This window comes from Ctenocephalides felis, unplaced genomic scaffold, assembly GCF_003426905.1.
Source record: "Ctenocephalides felis isolate EL2017-DRISC unplaced genomic scaffold, ASM342690v1 CF-g0.4_SCAFFOLD_01886, whole genome shotgun sequence".
NCBI classification, from domain to species: domain Eukaryota; kingdom Metazoa; phylum Arthropoda; class Insecta; order Siphonaptera; family Pulicidae; genus Ctenocephalides; species Ctenocephalides felis.
Genome location: NW_020538040.1, coordinates 156861589 through 156877139, shown reverse-complemented (window position 1 = coordinate 156877139; position 15551 = coordinate 156861589). Strand labels below are relative to the sequence as shown.

Here is a 15551-nt window from a genome sequence, read left to right as displayed (position 1 = left end):
AAGTTAATATGCCGAAAGAATTCATGTAAAAACGGCTGACGGATAAAGTGATGCTTATGGCACTGGTAAAGACTCTACACCTGTAAGATAATGAAAGATTAATGCATTGAAGATAACGGAGCTCGAGATTAAAATGTCAACTAATTTAAGATAAACAATTCATACGCATATAGATAAACAATATTTCGATTTCTTAAAAGTATATTTTTGAATTTGGCGCGTCGACAAAACCAAACGACGATAAGTGGCGTTGTTCACGATGAAAATCAAACCCATCGGGCGCGAACATCAAAATTTCACGTTTTCATAAATTCATTTTTTTTTAAATTTAAGACATGGATAATGCACAATGTACAACAAATTATTTTCAATTAGTTAAGCGGTCATCGTTAATTATTTTTTCTTATTTATATTCGCTCGTAGATACAACAATACAGATTTCCAAAATGCCATGTAAAATAATACTTGTACTATTAGCCGGTCCTAAAGGTATGTTTATCCTATGCCTAAAATCTGGTTTTACTATTTATCCGTATAGTTTTCTTGAAAAACATTAACAATACTTTTAGCAATGTGGAGAATTATTGAAAGACATATGAGAAAACCTAATGCCCCTGAAAGCTCTACTTTAGTGCTAGAAGGTATTAAATAAATTAAAAAGCTATATATACACTCTTAAAACTACTTTTTGAGTACACTGCAAAAATTTCAGCAACTACACAATCAGCTACATGTTCAGGAGGCATTGATGCCCCATTAATTATAAAATTAAAAGATGAAAAGTTGATTGCGAATACAACTTTATCGAGGCAGTATGAGGTCAATCACCGTATGCTCAAAGAAGAAAAAAGAAATTGCCAAAAAGCTATTAGGGCCCTAGAACTTAATAGTATGATAATCAAAAGTTTTCCAACTTATGAACAATGGCTAGCACTGCGACATCGCTAGAATTTTAAGTATATACAAAAGGATAATCGTCTTTAAATTGATAAGCTGCTGATATATTTATAACATTTATAAAAAAAGTGTAGATAATTATTTATCATCTTATAGATTGATCTTTATTTATAACTAATAACTCACACTGTTATGTGTCTCCCCAAATTATACATTTTTTGGATCTATCTACACTGGCAAGGGCTGAACCATTGGGAAACCAACTTACGGCAGTAACAGCAGAACTGTAATAATTTAAAAAAATGATATATATATATATATATATATATGTATCTATGTGTGTGTAATATTACATCATTTTTATACTTACTCATGTTCTTTGAGTATTGTATCGAGCTTTCCAGTAAGCGTATGCCAAATGAATACACTACCATCTTGAGCACCGGCTGATACTCTGGTTCCATCAGGACTGAAAGAGGCTCTTGACCAATCACAACCCACCTTGAAATGGTCATGCCTGAAAAATGTGATTTTTAGTAGAATACATGTTTACAAAAAGATGAAAATCAACTAATGTATGGGAAAATTTGTTATTTATGAAACTATTAAATTTTATTTAACTACATGAAAATATTCTTTTAACTAATATTCTATACTCACGAGAAAGATCCAATAATTTGATTCATTCGTAAATCCATTATTTTGATAGTATCATCACGAACACATCCCAAGAGATATTTACAATCTGAAACAAAAATATTTTGATTTTTATATATATATATATATATATATATGTAGATAAATGAAATAACTACATATATACATATTAGATTATTTTTGTTTATTGGAACATAAAAACATGGAGCTATTTCATACATCACTTCGGCAGAATCTTAAATACACATAAAAGAGTTCTAAAACGCTGACCTGTTGAATACAGCAAAATATAGGCTTCTAATAGCAGTCGTTTATTTTTTAAATTAATAAGGTGCTAAAAGTCTTCAATCAAAAAATTTATTTATACCTATTCATGACATTTTTGTCAAAGGTGATAAAAATTAATAAACCACATACAGTATGTTTATTATGATACTATTATATACTGACCATTTATGAAATATTATTAAATATTTTAGCCAAGTATTTAAGAATTATAAAAACTCTACTGATTTTATTTTTAACAAGAATAAGAAATATACTGTAATTTAAAAATTCTGTACTGAACCAAGAGCAAATTCAACAATTTATTGTGCAAATACTATTTCGATCATTTTAAAACATTAAAATTAAATAATAATTAACGGAGAACTATCCAAGAAGGTTGAAAAGAAAAGCGCCACTGAATTTAAATCATCAACTCACCTGATAAAAAATTGAAATTAAAACTTAGTCATTACTTATAAGAAATTATTCTATAAGTAAATAGTTAAGATTATATAATTATCAATGAAATATTGTGAATATTATATCGAATGGGAAAACAGCTATTGAGTTGTTTTTCCAACATGCCCCTTTAGTATAAAATGCCCCTTTACGGCCGACAATTGTAAATTCCACAAATTTATTAAATGTCCTTAACTGGACAGTTGTAAATAAAAGAGAGAATAAGAAAAATTGAAACATTGACTCGAATAAAAAAAAACGCCAAAGTGAACACATTTGAGATAATATTACATTATATCTTTTCATAGTTATTCATGGTATAGTATATACATAATATCAAAAAAGTTCAATATACCGCAATTTATGGTGAATATTGAAGTGCCATTTTGATGTTATTGTGCGTGACAGCAAATTTTCACGGGTAATTGGGTTTAAACTATTTACGTCGACAACGGCTACTGTAACTGAACTCTCGTTGATAAACATTCCATGATACTTTTCTAGGAATATACCGATGAAAAATAGATATGGCAACGTACATAATTGAATGTTATATTAAAATATTTTTCATTTTTATTAACTTCCCGAAAATTATTGAAACATTAATTAACTTCCCGTAGGGTAAGTTACAGTAATCGGCCAAAAATCGAAAATGAAAATTTTTGCATATCTTCACGTTTGAGAGGTTTCTGAACATTTAAAAAAAATGGATGTGTGTGTATATGTGTGGAGACAATTTATCGTCGACGATTTCGGGTGTACGTATTACCAGATTTGAATGGTTCAAAAAACATCCGATTCCTATTAATAAGGAGACGGGCTGATTAGTTTTTGACAAAGACAGGTCCAGTGGCATCAGAGATATGGAGCAAAAAGTCCAAAAAACATTCGATTTGTAATGATGGGGAGAAGTGGTAATTTTGGCGAAGACAGGTTCAGCCGTTTCGGAAATATAGAGCTAATTGTGCAAAAAATGGCAGTTTTTGAGAACTAAGCATCCGATTTAAAAACCTTTCTTCTTGTGTTAACAGAACCATGCTTTTGAGAAAAGATTTTTTTCTGTTTCAATTTTTTTTTAATTAAAAAAAAATCAAATAATAATTTTAACTTTGCAATTCAGTTTATACTTAAAAATATTAGGCAATGTTCTTCATTTTAAATCCGATTGATTAAATTTTGTTTATTTATGCCGTGATGCAATTGTTATATTTATGCAGTGATATTATAAATCAGTATTATCTTTATACAAAAGGAGAGTGTTTCATATCATCTATATGCAAATTTGAAGAGCGCTAATTTGCAAAAAATAGAGATATTGTCCCATATTATTTTATGATTTCTGTAAAATATTTATATTCACATGAACGCATGTATAATCAATTAAAACTAAAAATTAAAAAAAATATGAACCGACAATTTATGGAATAAAAAAATTAAGGGTCCAATTCTTCAAGGAACAAAATATAAATGTTATGATAGTGCTATGTTACGGATCTATCTTCATGAGTTAGTAGTAACAAATTGTCAAAAAGCTATGTATTAACTGTGCGATCAGGCGTTTTACACATAAAACCTAACCTACAAAACGCACTAACGTAAAATAACAATTTTATCATAAGTGCAACTTTCTGATGTCTCTTTGATAAAACATATGTAAAATTAGGTTTTAGGTGTAAAAAGCCTGATCGCAGGCAAATATATAGCTTTTCGACAGTTCGCAACTACCAACTCATGCGAAGATAGTCCCGTAACAAAACATTACCATAACATGTCTATTTTGAAGTGGCCTCTAAATCCATAAAATAGTGCTCGACTCAAAATTAACTGTATGTTAATTTAAATAATTATCACGAGTATACTACAATGAAAATAATTGAAAACGGTTTATTATATGGAAAACGTTAAGAATTTTCTTTGATAGTTTCTTATAATTATGAAATACTACCTCGCGATAAATCGAGTGATGTAACTTTGCCTTGAAGTAAAATATCGTTGGCCGCGCAGTCGGTCCTCGTGTCCCAGAATCGGATCCTCTTGTCGAAGTGGCCACTAATGATGGTCGACCCAGATCCATCCGATGTCACTAGGTCATTGCAACTGGAACCCGCAAACTTAGTTTCAACGCCTGCAGACCGAACAACATGTATATAATTATTTATCTATATTCAAATCAGCTTAAAAAATCTACTAGAATGCATGTAACTATAATGAACAACTAGCTGTAAGTGGAATTCTGTCTTAAGGCAATTAGGGCATCGTGCCTTAAGGCAAATTGCTGGAACTTCCCGTACCAAAAATTATTATTTTTTTTTAAAACGATTAACATTTTTGAAAAAAAATTACTTTGAAAAAATAAGATTTTTGAGAAACTATAAATTGGACAAAAAATTAGTTTTTTTTGAAAAAAAAAATTTTTAAAAAAAAATTTTTTTTTAAAAATTTTTTTTTTTTTGAAAAAAATTTTTTTTTTTTTATTTTGACATATTGTGGAAGATCTGAACTTTTTTTTCAAAGCAATCGTACTGCTTTAACTACATAGGGACAAAATATAAAGCGCGTAAGCGCCGCGTCGCTGTCTAACGCATAAGCATTGGTACGGAACCGATAGGAATGTTAACAAAATGTATACTTATTGTTAAAATCTCTATAAAATGTCTGATAATTTGATGTGCATATGTCTAATGATCATTTTTGACCGCCAAATGGCTCATTTTTTTACTTTTTCCTCTATATCTCCGAAACCGCTGGACCTACCTTCATGAAAGTTGTATCGATTCTTCATCAATACAAATAAAATGTTTTTTGAATTATTAAAATCGGACGCTCCGTTCTCTTAAAAACTGATTTACCGTTTTCGGAACTTTTTGCCCCGTATCTTCGGAACGGCTTGACCTGCCTTTGCCAAAAACTAATCAGCACGTCTCCTTATCAATACGGATCGAATGTTTTTTGAATTATTCAAATCGGTTGATCCGTGTTCCCGAAATCGTCGACGAAAATTTGTATCCGCACATACATACACACACATACATACATACATACACACACATACACACACACACACACACACACATACATCCATTTTTTCTAAGGTATGCCAAAATGTTCAGAAACCTCTGAAACGTAAAGATATATAAAAATTTTCATTTTCGATTTTTTTGCGATTACTATAACTTGCCCTACGGGAAGTTAATAATGTACATAGCAAGAACTTTGAGTATAATTTGAGATATTTAAAATAAGTGGTACTTCTTATTGCTAATAAAAGACATAGTTGATTTTCTATAATGCAATATGTATACTGTAAATATTTCATTGATAATAAAAGTTGCCCAGAGAGAAATAATTAATATTCGACAATATACACATGTATCTTCTAGATCCTCCAGTTATTGATTCAAAATTATGTCGAATTGCGGCGACTTTGTCTTGAAAACTTCCTTAAAATTATTTTCTTGCTTCTATGCTAAATGCTAAAGATTGTTTATTAATTATAATCCATTATGGCTTGAACATAAAGGTAAGTGATTGAGAATTAAGCAAATCATTGATTTAGCTGAGAATAATCTCAATGCACAACAAAACTAATATAAAAATACATATAATATGTCTATAAAAAATCAGTTTTGAACCCTTCCTCAATTGTTTCTAATAAATCGTCTTTCAATTCGTTTTTAATATAAATGCCACATTTCTGGAAATAGAATGCTTTTTCTACCAGCAATTGATATACATGAAATTCAATCAATATGTCTGCACATTTGTTAATTACAACATAATTAGAGATATATTAATAATAAGAATGTATAGTTGTGATTTTCGATTGCATGTTAATTATAGTTAATTACAGGTCGCAAGCAGTGATTTGTTGTTCTAAATCTCTTCGCAATGTTATATATTATACTTAATTATCAATATCTATTAGCTTGGTTCATCATTACTCTATAAAATAGATAAGCAGATTCATAACTCTATAAAATATTTTTTTATCGCCGATGTTAGTCGAAATGTGTATATAACATGCATATTTTTTATAAATGTAAATGCAAGAATATCTAATTATTTCTAATAGAATTATTAAAATATATGCACAATGTAATAACAACGCTTCACAATTTGAATTCTAATATTTGGATAGTCGAAGCTTTACTGCATCCAAAACAAAACTATTATATATACTGTGACGGGTGTGCACCGATTCGCTATAATCATAAATAATATTATAAACCACTATAACGGTCAGAATACAAACGACGTTTCTCGTGAATCATACATGAAACATTGTAAGCTCGAGATATCCTTGACAAGCACAGCAAGCGTTGATAATTTTTGTTTCCAAACTACAAAAATACGCAATAACAACTAAGTAATGCATTGTGTTGCCCTATGCAATGACATTGAACAAGTCGTAAAATAGTGTTATCTAGGATTTCAAAGTCACATTGAAGCGAGCACGTGAAAGGATTGCAAGACGAAGTCTTCAGTCAGTCGGCATTTAGTTTTCACAAAGTTCAGATCAATATAAGTCAGCCAGTACTCAGTCTTCAGTCAATAATGAGCTCAGTCGTAAATCATGAAATAAACAAATACATCAAACTTCTTCGTCTGTTTTACTGATTAGCCTCCACAAGTTTTGTTAGCAGCAGAAATATCCTACAAATTGCAGGCATCATCGGTGGACCTTCTACATAGAAAGGGGTATCATTGGTAGTTCCAGCATTACAATACATATATGTACATTGATAGCTAACATGGCTGTAAAAGACAACACACCAGTTGACCTAACTCCGACTGATGACTTTTTATTGGACGCAACAATGGGTATGAGCTATTTTTACTTAAAAACATATTACTACTATCTATATTTTCAAGTAAAAAGCGATGTCAGTACTGCTTGATATCAGGCTGTACGTGACGGGTATCGAACCTGAAACATCTGAGAAATCCAAGGAAAAAAGATTCAGTGAAATAAAAACAATTTTCATTTTGTTGCCAAACAATAATCTGGTCCATCCATAACTTGGAAATTACCCCTCTCCCGACGAAGCTGAACACCTAGGAACATTTATTATTATTACCGACATTTCGGAAATGTTTCATTTCCACGTGCAATTATTGACAACCGGTATATCTCTATAAAGTAATGAAAAATGTAGAGTAAACTGTCATGTGCGATATACCACGGTCCATATTCGTAACATGTCGCCTTACTGAATTACCTATAGCGAGTTTGTCAGCGGAAGAAAGACGGTTAGACCGCAATCCAGTTCGGATTCGAGCTAGGCATAATTGAACTATATGGACGGAGAATCGGATGCGAAAAATATTTGTCCCAACTATTATTTATTTTTTATTTCTTTATTTATTTTATTACAAGGCCCATAAAATAGTTCCTAGAAGACTTAAAAATATAATAAAGATCAGATATAATACAACATAGTATGATACATAATACAACAATCTCATAAAATAACATAGAAAAAAATAGAATACAAAAACATATTTGAAAAGAAAAAAGCCCAACTTAACAAAGATTAAGTTGGGCAGATGGAGATTATTTGATTTAGTGAAGTATTGTGAACATCGATATCTTTATTAATTGCTCAAAAATTAGAGGACATTAGTTAGTGTAAAAGGCACAGAGCATTATATTTAGGAATAGGATAATTGAAAAATACTTGTGTTTGTGAAGATAATCTATGAACGTTAAAGGATAGTTGGTTAATAATTTAAAGACAATCTACAGCATTATTACAAAGTTTATAGAAACAAAATGCTATCAATAAAACAACGTGTGGCAAGAGATCATATGCTGATTTTTTAAGTAAGGTGTTCTGATCAAAGCCTCTAGCAAAATTATTGCATAATTTATTCATGCAATTCTGGCGCTGATAATCCTTTAAGTTCATAGAAACATGTTTTATAAATATTTTAATTAAATTCTGGAGAATTGCAAACGGAAAATCCATTTCCCCACTTCTCCACTATTTATGTACTTCTGTTGTTACTAAACATCTAAGCTGATAGAAACATGCTTTCAAAATATTTGAACCAAATGCTCAGTCACCAGGCTGTTCGATTTGTTCGAATTAAAAAGATTATAAATAAACCGATAAGAAACTGCTTTTAATAATGAACATGCTTTATTTCAGACATAATTAGTGTTACTAAACATATGATTAACAGCGTTAGATTCTTTGATATGTTAGTAAACATTCAGATATTTATAGTAGCAATGCATATTCAGGGCGTAAAAGATGCCTAGTTATTTATTTGTCATTCCGATCATATTTCTTATATGACCTAATAAAATAGTTTAGTGTTAATGCATGAGTAAATAAAAATTAACTATTTCACGTGGTTTGGAAATTATGGGCTTTTATGTTCAACCTAGAGCTTTAGTCAAAATTTGACAATTTTTCACGTATTGTGAATAACTTTTATTAATTTTGTTAATTTCAACTTTGAAACCGTAACCGTGAATAACATTCCTAGGATTACATTAAAATAATACAAATGCCACAAGTTTTCACAAATAAAGATTTTTTGTTTACTCCGAATTATTTTTTTTTCAATTTCATCAGTCGACTTTAAGAGGCTCTCTTTTGAAAAAAATATACTAAAGTGTGTTGGCAAGTTTCATAAAAAATTAGCGCATTTAATCAGATTGTAAAATTGTAAAATACTTGATAATTTTCTTATTGAAAATTTTCGGGTAAAAAATAAAACAACTACAACTATCAAATCAATTGTTAAATATAACATAATAATTATTATATTAAATTTATATAAAATTAATTTTATAGTATTTTTTTTAGAGAACACAGAGTAGCCGATGCACTCATAGAAAATAATGGCTCTGTATTCCGACAAATTCTGTTGAATAGAGTCATAGGAAATTTTTAGCACATGTCATCGATACTATTAACCAAAAATATTTACATCTACTATTGAATAAAATGAAGTGGCCTTCGGTATATTTAAAATATATTAACAATTGCATGAAATATGAGCTCAATGATTTATATGCTTGTTTATTAATAAAATACTTAGTTTAGTCTGCAAATCTGCCCATCTGAAATTCCAGAGCTATTAGCCCGAGTTGGTCAATTTTATTGAATAGTTATGATGAAGTGTAATACCCAAAAAAGCAGACTTTTGTACAACCATTATATTGTATACATTATATATAGTAAGGTGACCATATTTTTTGCATAAAATCCGGGACAGATTATAATGTGTGTGAAAGGGGGGGGGGGCTAGGCTGTTCAAATTTTCTAGTTGAAATATATTTAAAAAAATATTGGCAATCAAAACATTTTTGAAAATCCGGGACAATCCGGGACAAAACACCTAAATCTGGGACAAATATTGCTTCTAGAAAAAGCCGGGACGCAAGGCGAAAAATCGGAATGCTGGTCAGTGAAATATATATTTTTTGAATTGAAATTCAATTGAATTTTATTGAATAGCAAAATAGTAGTCAAGCAAATATTTTAAATAAAATGAAGTATGTATTATAAAATCATCACATCATTACCTTGTCATTCTTTGTTTAAATATTACAAATATTATTCAGCTTACAAACATAAAGTAAATTGTTTTTGACCTACTAGATTAATAGAAACGACTGCTTATGCAACAAAAGCAATTATGAAGGAATTTCAACACAACACAAAAGCAATAGACCAAACAATATAGGAAATAACGGCAATAGTGTGTTCTATGAAATGCATGCAAGGTGCGTGCACTATATATTTTTTCTTTTCATTTCATCGCCTTTTCGAATGGCCAATGTCATGCCATCAATCTATCTCGGACGACAGACGCGGCTCACATAATAAGGCACCGGTGTGTGCATTTCCTTGACCGAGAACCACGAACGTCTTTCCTCGTCCAGGTTCGCATAACATTATGTTAATACTGGCAATTCAGTACGGATAATGATCGCATACGGATACCTGTTCGGAAGTACGGTTTCAATCACTCTAATCAAATTGAAAAACACCAAAGAATCATGTCAAGGGATATATGTTACATTTTCGATGGGAACTAGAAATAGTCACGCCTTTCTAGCTCTTACTAACAAGGTGACCATGCGTGGTGTCCAGGTTTTTCTAAAAGCAATATTTGTCCGGGTTTTCGAATAGTATAGGTTTGAATGAAATCTTAATAATAAAATCATGATAATAAAATTTCAATTACCCATCAAATATCTGCAAATGATATATACAACAAGCATGCTTATATGAAACAATACGTTTTGCATGAAAAAAGTGCCGAATGCAAAATACCCAAGGCGGGTTAAAACTAGTAGTGCTTGGCATCGTGCCTTAAGACAAATTGCTGGAACTTCCCGTATCAAAAAATAAAATATTTGAAAAACCTTTAAAATTTATTTTTACTTTATTTTAAATTTAATTATAAACTTTGAAAAAATGGCATTTTTGAGAATTTAGATATTTTTGAAAAATTTGACTTGAGAAACTTGAATTTTTCTGAAATTTTTTTGAATTCTTGAATTTTTCTGAAAAAGCAATCGTGCTGCGTGGCTGTTTTAGCGAAGAAATATCGAAGCGCGTAAGCGCCGCACCTCAGTCTAAAAGATAAATATTGGTACGGAACCCATAAAAATGTACATAAAATTCATACTTATTATTAAAATTTCTATAAAATATCTGATAATTTGATGTGCATATGTCTAATGATCATTTTAACCGCTAAATGGCAATTTTCGAAATGAAACCGCTAGACCTTCTGAAACCGCTAGACCTGCCTAAAGAGCCAAAAAATTAAACGATACTTCATGTTATCAATACGAATAAAATGGTTTTTAAATTATTCAAATCGGACGCTCCTTATCTCAAAAACTGAATTACCATTTTTGGCTCTTTTTGCCCCGCATCTTCGAAACGGCTAGACCTGCCTTTGCCAAAAACTAATCAGCAAGTCATCTTATGAATACGAATCGAATGTTTTCTGAATTATTCGAATGGGTTGATCCGTGTTCCCAAAATCGTCGACGAAAATTTGTATCCGCACACACATACACGTACATACACACACATACACACAAACAAATACATCAATTTTTTCTAAGATATGATAAAATGTCCAGAAACCTTTGAAACGTAAAGATATATACAAATTTTCGATTTATTTGCGATTACTCTAACTTACCCTATACTACGAAAGGTTAATAAACTCTCACATTAACAATTTCAAAATTTTATTTTCAAGCTCACAAAAATAAGCAAAAAATATGAAAAAAATAAGTGCTGAAGAAAATCGAACAAAATTTTATACAATGTTTAGAGCGAAAAGAACATTTAATAAATAATATAGGGTAGAGCTGGGCTTAAAGGTCCACGAGTAAAAAGTTCCACCACCAATATCTCAAAAACAAGTAAAGTTAGGACTCATTAACAACATTACATATTTGATATATATAACGCTGGCAAACAAACCAGGCGCATTATAACTCTTACTACAAGCATGGAGTTGGTCAATACCAGTGCAATTTATTTATTTGTAGGTATTTTATATTTTTTAGTACTTACATGCTCTACTTCTGAGATCCCAAATTTTCAAAGTTCTATCATGACTGCCAGAAACTACTCTGGATGCTTCTCCCAAAAATTTAGCTGCCATGACCTTACCACTGTGGCCCGTTAAGGTGTGCTAAAATAGAAAATAATCAATTTAATAATAACTAATTGTTAAAAATGTTATATTTGATTTTTTAATTAATTAATTCTAATTTATCAACAAAAAATATCTCAGTACAAATATAATAGAATTATTATTGAAGGGGATAGAATTGCTTTATAATTATTGCTTTTCATGAACAAATCGTTCTCCGTTGTGAGAGAGCTTTACTTCATTAGGTATAAATTATGGAATATATCTAAATGAAATAAATAATTTATATTCTTGCAGAAGTGGAAGTCTGGATCATCAGAAATACTTTTTTATTTCTCATCAAAGTCAGAATAGATTTTTATAGAAGTTAAATTAATGCACATCATAAACATTAAATTATTTAATTGTATAGTTTATAAACTAATATTATACAATACTATACAGTAATTTGCTATTAAATTTAGAATTGTTCAGTGAACGTAATTTGAATAAATTTAAAAGCATAATTATAAGATAATAAAAAATTGTAAAAACAATTTTAAAAACAACTAATTAACTCAACTAATTTCAATCTTATGTTCTTGCTATAAAAAAGCAAGTCCACAACATGCAATTTTATAATAATTATGGAATTTAATTCGAAACCGATTCACTACTATCACAAAAGATTCAATTAGATAGATAATTACGAAGGTTTAAACTGCACATTAATATTACGTTCAGTTATTAGTTACTTCGGTAATAATTATTAATTTATATATTGGATTTGATATTTACTGTTTCGATTTGAAATATTAATAGTTACGACGTTGTTAATTTCTTTATTTCCAATCATAAATTATCTTTATTATTATCTTTGACATTATTTACTTTCCCATAAATATAAGTATAGTATTTTATTGGCGTGTACTAAATTACATATATGTATATGGACTGTTATGTTGTCCATATAAATCAATAAAAATAAAATACCTTGATCAATATTTAAATATTATTTATCCATATTTGATACTGTGTAACAATTTTTTATTTTCTACGCTTTCTGATTTATTCAAATCGGTTGATCCGTGTTCCCGAAATCGTCTACGAAAATTTGTATCCGCACACACACACACACATACTATAACATACTATAACAATTTCAAACTTATATTTTCAAGTTCGCGAAAATTAGCAATAAATATGAAAAAAAAAAAAGTACTAATTTTTAAAGAAAATTGAACAAAATTTTATACAAGGCTTTTCTTAAAAATAAGAAAAGAATAAACCATCAGAAGTACTAATGTGGTTACTACTTGCCTAGGTAGACGTTACAACTAACCCCAAACACGGGGTAAGTTGCAACACCGTATTTTTTTAGAAAATGATTAATTGTGAAATAATGAAACATTTGTGAAATTATTTTTACTTGAATAGGTAGAGGAATAGTTTCAGCAACTGTCCAGCTTTATTTCGTATAAATATGATCAGTCGATTTCAAGATATATTAATTTAAAAGAAATTGTTACAACCAGCCCCTATCTAGCTTCCCTACTTAGATATGTTTACTTAGATATTCCCTTCCCTACATAGATATTTTTCCATGATTAGAAATTTATTTATAAGTAAATTTTCTTTTTTTATTAGTTAGTATTAAATATAAGTTTATGTATTTATATCTTAAGATAGTTATACATGAGTATATAAATTGTATAGAAATATGTATGTATAAACTAATATAAATGAATAAATAAATCTTTAAAAACAAAATAAAACTTAGATATGTAAGATTAAATTTTGTATTTTTGTTCCCTTTGCAAACAAAAATATTATTTTGTAGATTGCTATTATTTTATACATTTATAATTATTGTAAATCAAACAAATTAATTTTGTAGAGTACCTATATATATTGTGCTTTATATAACAATTATTAGGATATCGCAAATCTTTACGAATTGGAATGGATTTTTTTATCATATGCTCAACTTTTCGAGTAGTAAATGACAATTTATGATTAGAATTTTAGCAGTGACAATTTCGGTAAATTTAACGACGTAATAATTACATTATCTCAAGATTTCTATCATATTGTCATTTCCCACTGTAAGTATTTCGAAGTATCATTATGAACTTTAATGGCTATCTTGATTTTCAGGTAATTTTTTAAATTAAGGTAAATTCTATTGTTTGCAACAGGTAGCGTTTACAGTTCATATCCATAAGTCAAAACAATTAAATATTCTTTTCAATCCGTGGTACCCACTTATTATTATTTGTTCTATTAGCCCGTGAGAACGTGGACGCGTGCGTCCCGTCCAACGCTCACACGTACCTAAATATCGTCAAGTAATATATGAGATAATTGCATAAATCGAATACAAATGTGACTCAACGACGAATTCTCAAATTATGATTTAGTAGTAAGAGAGTTGGGGGAAAAATCTGCATCAAATTCGATTACTCTTTATGCTTTATGCACTTATGTTATCTGAGAATATGATCTACAAATTACCACGAAAACTTAGTTCACACTATTTTTCACACCATTTGTTGCTTTTAAAATTAACTTTATTATAAAACTTCTTAAAAATCATTATATACTACTAGAAGAATTTCGATATGATTTCAAATAATAAACTTAAAGTTTATTCTCTAATATTACGTTATAGCAAATTACTACGTTATAGTTTTTTTCTCAAAACTTGCGATATTATTTGATATTTATTATCAAATAATATCGCACATTTTAAGAAAAAATCTAAAACGTAATAATTTGCTATAAAACAAAAACTATTGAGAAACGAGCCAACATCTCAGAAGAATAATTCTAGCCGATCTTTTTCTAACAAATATTTTTGTTAAAATTACATGAAATACAGGGTGTCCCAGAGCTCAACGTCAAGCCAAAACAGGATGATAGAGATGGTAGTAACTATCATGGAAAAAATTATCAAGTGTAGTTTGAAAATTATGAGATTTTAAGTACAGCCTTGATATTATGATTCATTTTTCTGATTTGAACTCAAATGTTATTACACATAAGAATATTTATAAACCACTTAACCTCTAATTATATCCATGTAGGCTGTTCTACAATATTTATTCATCATGGAATCAAGATAATAATTTGAGTTTCAACATCACAAATTAAATAAATATTTTGCTGCAAAATTAATCTTGATTCCACGATGAATAGGATTTTAAACTTTCAATTGACGTGCGCTCTATCTAAATGTTTATATTAAGAGCTAATACTATTACAGATTCATTTTTTATTAATTTGGAAGCATTGGCGCCCTTGGGAGCAAAGAAATTCGAAAATGTCCTTGTCATGTATATATGCGAGTGAACCCATTTACTCTACTGACACCGGACTTCTGTTGGTATACCCATTTTGTATACCCAGACCTCAGTGTTTATTGCTGACACAAAAATTAATTCTGCGCCTAGATCTTGGGTCATGAATTGAATTCACTATCAAATGGTTCATTGGAATCGCAATTCAACCTCTCCTTGTCCGTTAACTCACCAAATCGTCTTTTGATGCATAAGACTTTGTGACTGCATCTTGTCAAGTTGATGACTCTTTAATACACTCTCGAGAATCCGATGTATGATTCAAAGGGCTACAGAAGTCAAAAAGATTAT

The 15551-nt window shown here is 29.6% G+C and overlaps 1 protein-coding gene across 1 annotated transcript; it reads right to left on the bottom strand.

Moving 5' to 3' along the window:
* Positions 1-7: 7 nt before the first annotated feature.
* On the bottom strand, positions 8-11967 carry LOC113378171 (autophagy-related protein 16-like). The gene is made up of 6 exons (XM_026618695.1): positions 11841-11967; positions 4226-4405; positions 1558-1642; positions 1268-1414; positions 1084-1181; positions 8-80 (listed from the first exon to the last, which is right to left on the bottom strand). Exons 1-5 carry the CDS (start codon positions 11929-11931, stop codon positions 1088-1090), a joined length of 597 nt encoding a protein of 198 aa, XP_026474480.1. The 5' UTR covers positions 11932-11967; the 3' UTR covers positions 8-80; positions 1084-1087.
* Between the last annotated feature and the right edge of the window lie 3584 nt (positions 11968-15551).